We start from the raw sequence: 9,561 nt of genomic DNA, 5'->3' as shown, positions 1-9,561 counted from the left end.
AATATCTCAAAACGGACTGCACCACTGTTTTTCTCAGAATATTTCACATGATTTTGAATACCTACATGACCCTCTTTCCATTTAAAATTTCAAAATTGCACTCAAAATGGCGGCTTTTGAGATAGCTGAGGGCTAGAATCGAATGTGTCACTGGTAGAGCATTTGGTCTTACAAATACTGGTAACACCTATAGTAATCGAAAATCAAGAATATGGACGATATTTATATGGTTCCAGACTTTTGATTCATCCTGTATTTCATCATCATCATCATCATCATCATCATCATCATCATCATCATCATCTTTTTCATCCTGTTCATTCAATTCGACTTCCTTGTGGTTTTCAATAAACTGATTCAAGTCATTCAAATCAGCCTCTGTTGCAACCTTTATGTAGTCATCTGCTGCAATGTTCATAAAGTTAGCCTGATAGAGAATAACCTGCAGGTTATCTGCATCATTGCAAGTGGTTTCGTTGGTCTCACTCTCATTCACACTCACTCCTGCCTTTCTGAAGCAGGACTTCACAGTTTCTTTGGATATCTGTGTAAACTGATTCTGCCATCTAAACTACCACATCCGTCACTGAAATTGATCGCATAAGTTCAGAAGCAGACGAAACTGAACCCATGTTTGCAGTAATGGTTTGCATTATTAATTTGCGGTAATTCAATTTCATGCACTTTATTACACTTTGGTCCATAGATTGTGTCACACTTATCATGTTGGGCAGAAACCATGCAAATTTACATTTGACAGGTTCAGATGTGAGTGACATGTTCCATTGTCCATGAACAAAAGAATATGTCTATTCTGCTTCCTCATCCTTTTGTTAAGTCCCTGCAGCCATTCTTCCACAATTGCAGCAGTCACCACGCCTTTTTGTTCGACTTCCATATCACTGGAAGATTGTTTATGTTGACGTTTTTGAAGCACTGCGGTCTAGCTGCATTCCCAATTACTAGAATTTTTTCCATCTCCCCAGTCATGAAACTACACAAGAACATAGTAAGTCGCTTTTTCGAAAGTTTTCCTCCAAAAAATTTTTCACTTAAGGCAAAGTGTCTTGTTAGGAAATGCCTGGAAAAATAAACTTGTTTCATCACAGTTCACGATGCTTTTTGACTCATAACCTTCCATTAATGCACACAATTTCTCAGTCCATTCTGTCACACATTCCTCACTTACATCCACGGATTCCTCACAAACACTGTTGAAAACAGAAACTTTCTAACAAGTTGCTGGACACCTTAACATTTGTTATTCATAATTTATCTGCTACCTTTCTAAGTTTCTGTTGCAGAATGGGTCCAGACGCATAATTTTTTTGCCCCGGCACTTACAAATCAGTCCCACACAATTTTATTTATGTCTTTGTTCTCCATGTCTTTCGGTTTCCTCTTCACAGAAACATTTCCGCTCAGTCACTCATTCTTTTTTTCCAATTTTCAATCCAGAATTCCATATGCCTGTGTTTTTTCTATTTTAAATTTATCTACAATCTGCTTTATATTCAATTTATTTTTTTCACTTGCCTCTATCACTTTAACTTTCGTGTTGAGATCGAGAACAATTCTCTTCTTTGTAGTCAATGTTGATTATGAATACACTAACCGATCTTACAGAGACCAACTGCAATTTTAAAAAAAAGGAATCTCCCTCACTGACAATGATACAGACCTATTCACTGCCTCTTATTTTCGCTTTCGTACATACAAAAGACACTTTTGTAGAGATTAGTAAAAACAGACATTCATAGGTATGTAGTACTCTGCCACACTAGTGGAAAGCTCTGGCAGTTCCAGTACAGGTAGAATTCCAAGGCAAAGAGTTTGTTGAATGAAATGCAAGATCATTTACTTCTCAACACTGTTAACATTTTACAGTAATTGTCTTGCAACTTAGGGTGATTCACTTCTGTATGTCATTAAAATTGTTTTGCGACTTACATTGCTTCTCAATACTGAATCCTGCTTTCAATGGTCAGAAAACTTAACAAGCGAAAAGTGTTATAGGGAACATACAAAAATAAGAACACATAAAACTGGGACTCTATATTCTGTTAAACACACCCAGTATGAGTTTCCGTTTCCGTGTTGTACAGGTTCCGCTTAATACAGGTTATTATATACATATGATTTGAACGTAAATTTCACAGGACCATGGAATTTTTCCATTAAGGCAAGGTTTCTGTTTAGTACAGGTTCCATTATGGACAGGTTTCACTGTATTTGGGTGAACTACGGCAAGTATACTTAAACTTTATTTGGACCAAATAAAATACTAATTTTTACATTTTATTTTTTTGTCCATGGAGCATAATCGCATTTTTACGAATATTGTCGTAAAAGACGATTATTTCCCATGAACAAAAAATAAAATGCAAAAGGAGTAAAAATTAGTATTTTACCCTGGAGCTCACTGGAGCTGTTCATTTTATAGATTATTCAAGTAATTTTACAAATTGCCATGAAATGGTGTTCTTGTGCTCATCATTTACCCACATTTGTTTCCTGTGGTTCTTAAAATAATATTTATGATGTACTATGTTAACTTTAATTTACGTAAACAAAAATGCGCAATGTGGCCAACACAAAAAATTATCTTCTTACAAATCCACGCTATATTCATATTGGTTTTCAGTGATTTCTTAAGGAATGTATTCAAGACGAATTTACAAATATGTTAAACAAATTATTTTTGCACTAAAAGCATATGCCCATGAGACCAAATAGTCCTATTTTAATTATGTAATTGCTTCATAGTTTCATCTGGTATAGTATGACGTTATGACTGACATACCGATTGTTAATTGTTTTTATTTATAACATTAGGCCATAACTGACCGAGTGCAGAGGAGTGGAGTTTGGAGTGGCCTACAAGCCACAAGTCATGCTAAAGATGTTGGTTTCTTAATTATTCAATATGAAGTATTGTGCACTACACAGACTTGTCACTATTAAGTATATATCCTTCTCAGTGAGCACATCATGTCTTTAGAGTAGTGTGTTATAATTCTGAGGTTAGTTTAAATTATGTAAGTACTTTTTCCTCCCATGTATGGTGTGGGAGGATATAGAAGTTTCACCTTATTTTGTAAAGTATGTTGGACATTAATAAATAATGTGTCCCATTTTGTAGGTTCTATGAACTACTGAGCATTCGCTTACATAATATAGGTCGACTGGGTGGCGAGTAATCAGCATGAAGGCCATGCAACACACAGTAAATGGTCTCCCGCACACTCGGCAATTTTATTATGACTGAACTCACCTTAAGTAAAGAGCTGTTGGAAATTATTACCTTCTACTGCAACATATCTGACATCTTTAAAGAATTTAAGTACCTTTATATGCTGTGGTTTTAGAGACACCAATTTCTTGCGCGAGACAACAGAGATATTTCTATGAGATGTGTTGCAAACTTTCTCCTATTTCATTCAGTTTTTCCATAGTAAGTACATGCCAAAGTATTTTGCTGCTTTTATTCAATACTAACCCAGTTTCTCTAGTTGTTTAGCAAGGCTGCTTATGGTGTTGCCATGTGGAATGATAACATTAGGAAATCTTCTTGCAAATCATCACCTTTCCCCAATCACTCTTTTCCAGATAAGTCTCCACCATGAAAATCCTTTGCTCTAATATAAATTTCTGTGGTGCCATGTGAGCAAGCTAATCTAGACACTTCACTAACACAATCAGAAGAATGACATGCAATCTAACACAACACAACCAATCTGACAGAGATACTGAAATGGACTGCCAATCCTGCGGGAGATGGTTTGCCACATGTTGCTAGGCCTTCGTGCCAGTTGATCTACAGGCTCTGCTGTCTAATAGAGGAGCAGTAGTGCGTAGTGCATGTGGTGCTTTGAATTTTATTTGTTCTCCGTTCATTTAAGGGATAAGTATAAGTTGGACAATAATTTCAGGTAGTATTCTCTGAGAGGAGATTTTATACATTAATGTTAGGCAGACAGGCCTGTGCTATACTTTAAAATGCCAAAACAAAAGTCTCAGTTATAACAAAACACTTCTGTCTGAAGGCAAAACAAAATTCGGAGACTTAATAAGAGTGAGGAAGAACAGGATTGTTTACAAAATAACTATGCAAACATTTCAGCAGTTCGAGCAAGAGGAACTAGCATTGAATGCTTTGAGCGACTTGTCAATAACAGAGTTCGAACTTACCAGGCTCAAGAAAGAGAAAACAGTGCTGAACGTTTTCTGAGAAATAATGAACGAGAGCATATTACTACAATCTGAAACCGTAGTCGAGAGGTAGTATACAGTAATAGTATGTTAGCATTCCATTACCCTCTAAATATCGATTATGCTCATTTAAATTGTATTCATATAGGTAAAATATCCCATAAATGCAATGCAAAAAAAAGAGGTAATGAACCAGATTATGTTGTGCTAAAGATTATTATTTTTTTTGGTCATACAGAATATATCTGTTATGGTAACAATTAATATTAGAGGAGAAAAATTCGCTCCAGCACTGGGGATCGAATCTGGGTCCTTGGTTCTACGTACCAAGCACTCTCACCATTGAGCTACGCCGAAGTCCAATCCACAGCACTGGAACAAACTTCCCTCCCCCAGTGTTTATCCCTTAGTGGCCTGACTCCAAGTTGGGCATGTATGTTGATATTTTATTTAAGTCAACTGCCATTATACAAGGAGTGCACTCAGTTGAGTGACTTGGTGGCCAGGATTCCACAGTAAAGTGCACAGTAATCTGTACAGAAATATGCACTGTTGCTAAAAGAATTTATTAAAGGTTATTATTTTTTTGGTCCTACAGAATATATCTGTTATGGTAACAATTAATATTAGAGGAGAAAAATTCGCTCCGGTGCCGGGGATCGAACCCTGGAGGAGGGAAGTTCGATCTGGTGCTGTGGATTGGACTTTGGCGTAGCTCAATGGTGAGAGCGCTTGGTACTTAGAACCAAGGGCCCAGGTTCGGGTTCAATCCCCAGCGCTGGAGCTGGAGCTGGAGCGAATTTTTCTCCTCTAATAATAATTGTTATGTTGCGCTGCTGGAAAAGTTTTTCTTCCCAAGATTCAAGAAACTTACTTATAGTAATACATCCATTATCAACACACGTTTTAAATAACACAGGACAATACAACACCTTATTCCAAATGGTATCGTTTGGTGACAAAGCCTTCTTCGAGCTGAGAGTAACAACCTTCAGTTCTTACAAATATATTCTATTTCAGACGCTGTTAGGTCTGACATAGTACCAAGCTTAAAAGTAGAATTAATTGAACAACTTCGGAAAGTATTGCATGGTAATAATAGTTTCATTCATAGTTTTAAATACAACTTTGAAAATAATTCAGGAGTAAACAACTTATAACTGATGAACTAATTATTCACTAATAATGAAAATACAGTATAATAGATTTAAGTCAATGATATTTATTTATAAAAAGTGCAGTGATGCAAACAGGTATGGCTAGTTCGGGAATAGAATCCTGATTTCTCTGGGAAGAAATTGACAGATAATTAATACCCGTATAAATAAACTCACCTCTTGATATGGGTCACAAATAACTCCTTTATACACCCATTTTTCCAGTATTTCCATGTAAGGGACACATGCCTTCTGTGTCAGAAATAAACACAGTTCTTGTCCTGTAGGATCTCCAATGTAGCTTGATGTCCGTTCATGTAGAAGACTTAATACTTTACCGCCCTTTGCACCAGACTAGAACAGTACATAAAATTCTTAATGACTACTTTCATCATGCTCACCTTCATTATAAAAATGTCATATTACACCAAGATACAAAAACTGTTTCTAATAGTTAAGTATGAAATATCAATTTCATGAGTACAGTTGGCTGGTTTCTAATGCCATTAAATCTCGGACATTCTGACATTTTTGTAATGGCTGAATACCATATTTAGTCATGTAATTCACCCCCCCCCCAAAGATTTTTTGGGCTTTTCTTTTAGAATTCTATTTTCTTCGCGTAATTTTCTCCTCTTACATATAAAAAATGAGTACACCTTTCCTCTTCAAGATATATTAAAAAATATCGTAAAAATACACATGGAAAACTGAAAGCCAATAACGATCTTTCTACAACGAAAAAAGGTGATAATTTGTCTGATAACATGGATGATGATCTGGATTTGTTCTCTCATGAGTGTAAAATAAATGTATGTTATTTTCTTTGCGTAATTAGTAAGTTAATTTTCATACGAATATTTTACATTCAAAGTTTAACAATGTGATCAAAGATTAGTTAGGATCAGCCTACAGGCACTAGAACTGAAACACAGCGGTGCAAAGAAAAGTGTAAAACTGCCCATGTTGAACATCTACTTGGAGAATGGAGTAGTGAAAGCTAGCTGTTTTCAGAACATGGAAGGGATGATAATAGGAGGAAGACGAATAAAGTGCATAAGATTTGCTGATATGACATTGTTAGCAGAAGAGAAGATGATGCTAAAGGATATGCTACTGGAAATAAATGACAGTTGTGAGCAGTATGGGATGAAGATAAATGCAAACAAGACAAAGATCATGGTTATCACAAGAAAAATAAAGAAGGTATATGTGCGAATTCGAAATGAGGTAGAAAGACAAATGGACAGCTTCAAATACTTGAAATGTACTATAAGCAGTAACATGAGCTGCTACCAGGAAGTCAAAAGGAGGATAGCAATGAAAAAGGAGGCTTTTAATAGAAAAAGGAGCGAAAAAGAACTTAGGAAGTAAAGTGATTCGTGTATGAGGTAGAAACATGGACATTACCGACAAAGTGAAGAGAAACAACTAGAAACATTTGAAATGTGGATAAGGAAAAGAATGGAGCATGTGAAATGAACAAACTAAGAAATGAAGCTGTGCTAAAAAGAGTGGGTGAAGAAAGAATAATACTGAAACTACCAGGAAGAGAAAAAGAAATTGGCTGGTCAGTGAAGAATGCAGTGGAAGGAATGATGAACAGAAGAAAAGTTCGGGGCAGAAGAAGATAATCGTTGGCTTAATTCTGAAACCTCGCAACTGCATTTGAGGGAGTTGCGCAAGAGAACAAAAATAACTTCTTATTCATTTCATATGTCATAATATGATTTTGGAAACAGGTGCTTAAAAACACCCGAAGATTTCCTTCAAATGGCACGAAAAGAAAGAGTAAAATTGAACAGCTACCTACTCATCAAAATCCCCTTCTGATGTACTTCTGCAAGAGTCAACTTGATTTAATCGAACAGTGTAGTAAGAATACAGCTTCTCTAGACATACTCAAATGTCTGTCTTGCAAACAATAAACACAAGATATCTCCATATATACAGATGGTTCAAAAGTTTGTACAAAAGGGTCTGCTGGTGCGGGTATCCACTGTGAATTGTTTTCTCTCTACATGACACTTGGTTGCAACAAAACTGCATTTGACGGATAAATATGGGCCAACCTCACCACTTGAAAACAATTAATCTGCAGACTGCCATATTTCAATCACTGTGTTGTACTATCCAATTCTACAGCTGGCATCTAGGCCCGAACAAAGCTCAGTCTTTCCATAGCTTTAAAATCAGTCTTCTTAATGTATCCAGCTGTTTGCTGACAACATAAAGTCCACTATAGTCCACTGTAGTCTATTCAATTGTTGTTTTTCTCGAGAAATGAGGGGTATTTTGATCGGTATTAATTATAGATGCCTGTTGCTAGTAGCCAGAGTTGGGGTGTAGTCAATATATACTGCAGGGCTGTGTCTTCTGCAACTAGTACTGATGATTTTGATTTACTTCTTTTGTGGTTTATGGATGGACAGTATAGAAGAATGTGTTCCAGATCTTCATCATGATTATTACACCACAGACAAGTAGGATATACCCACATAAGCTGCATTAACACCAATGCAGTCCCACTATATTTTTCACTGCTTATGATTCATGGAGTCCCTCAGTGTAACATTCTCTGGAGGTAAAATAGTCCCTCAATCAGATCTCCGGGTAGGGACTGAACTGAGAGATGCCAAGAATCGCACTAAACTACTTATTTGGAACACCAAAAGTCACACCATCCAGTCAATCAGAGCCAAATTTAATATTGAAAAGAACCATATAATTAGACAAAGAGGCAAATATAATACCAATTGGATTGAAGTATGGTGTCAGTCCAATGCAGAAGCAAAATCCATTCTCTGTAATATAAAAAATAAGGCTAAAAAGAATAAATTCCATGTCTCATTGGGTAGTACATTTAAAGACCGAGAATTAAAATGAAAAGGCAACATTAACGAAAAAGATATAGACACTCTAAAATTTTTACAATGGAACTCTAGGTCTTTAAGAAACAAAGTGGATTCATTAAAGCAAGAAGTTCAGGACAGAAAGCCTTCTATAATCTTCAGATTGATGATGATATTTTAAAATTTTACAAATTTGCTGACTACAAAATTTTTAATGTTTCGTGAAGATAGAGGGGGTAGAGGTGTTGTTACCATGATCCACAACTCCATTCATGTAATTGAATCTAAACAAGAATTTCCATACCTTTAAGAGACATATAAAAATACAGGGAAATATTAGGACAACTTCACAGCTACAATGAAACCATCATTTTCCAGTGGATTCCTTCACACTGTGGCATCACTAGGAATGAAGCACCAGATACACTTGCAAAGGAGGACACACAAATGAACAAGTCTCCTACAGAACAGCTCCAACTTGCTTCATCAGGCATATGAAGAAGAACATTCCCTAAGGTTGTTAGAGGTTCCCAGAACAGCAAACGGAAGGCAGAAACTGCAGCTATCTCAGATTGGCCAAGAAGAGAAGCTGTTGCGAAGTTCAGGCTGTGGACTGGACATGACTGCCTGGCAAAGCATCTTCACCATATAGGCATCATTAACAGCTCCGACTGCAGATTGTGTTCCCAGCAAACAATCATGAACTCTGAGAATCTAAGAACATGCCCAGCATTGTCAGCAATTTCCATTTGGGAGAGATATTGGGAGGCAAGGGGACTATTGCAAGGCCTTCAAGGCTGATTTTCCTCTCTAATTTTGTCCTTATTTGTGATATGTTTACTTTAGTTATGTCTTTTTAGTTTGTTAAGTTTACAGCCATTTTCTTTTTGTATAATTGAATGAGTTTCTCACGACCAATGATGTGTATCAAGTACCAGTCACACTGAAATATTATTATTATTATTATTATTATTATTATTATTATTATTATTATTATTTTATAACCCAACTAACAATTGTTATAGTCCACCACTGTGCAGTAACGGTTAGTGAAATGAGTGGGTCTGGGTTCAAATCCCGATTGGAACAAGTTACCTGATTGAGGTTTTTTCTGGGATTTTCCCTCAACCCACTTGCTGGATAACTTTTGGCGCTGGACTGTGAACTCATTTTGCTGACATTATCGCCTTCATCTCATTCAGATACTAGGTAACCACAGTAGTTGATAAAGTGTCGTAAAATAACCAATTAAAAAAGCTGTTATGCTTCAGTTATTTATTAAATATAAAAACATTTGGAGACTTACGAGGCGTTATTAACATAAGTACTATGAAAATATA

The 9,561-nt window shown here is 36.1% G+C and overlaps 1 protein-coding gene across 5 annotated transcripts in view; it reads right to left on the bottom strand.

The window, feature by feature from the left end:
• LOC138700117 (gamma-tubulin complex component 2-like) overlaps positions 1-9,561 on the bottom strand; it is a 233,502-nt gene that overhangs the window by 160,364 nt on the left and 63,577 nt on the right. For all 5 annotated transcript variants that reach the window (XM_069826441.1, XM_069826442.1, XM_069826439.1 and 2 more), the window contains exon 7: positions 5,547-5,723. In XM_069826441.1, the coding sequence (XP_069682542.1) occupies positions 5,547-5,723 (177 nt within the window). The remainder of the gene's footprint in view (positions 1-5,546; positions 5,724-9,561) is intronic.

Source organism: Periplaneta americana, chromosome 5 (assembly GCF_040183065.1).
Source record: "Periplaneta americana isolate PAMFEO1 chromosome 5, P.americana_PAMFEO1_priV1, whole genome shotgun sequence".
NCBI lineage: Eukaryota > Metazoa > Arthropoda > Insecta > Blattodea > Blattidae > Periplaneta > Periplaneta americana.
The sequence above is the reverse complement of the archived record's forward strand: the minus strand, read 5'-3'. Positions and strand labels throughout refer to the sequence as shown.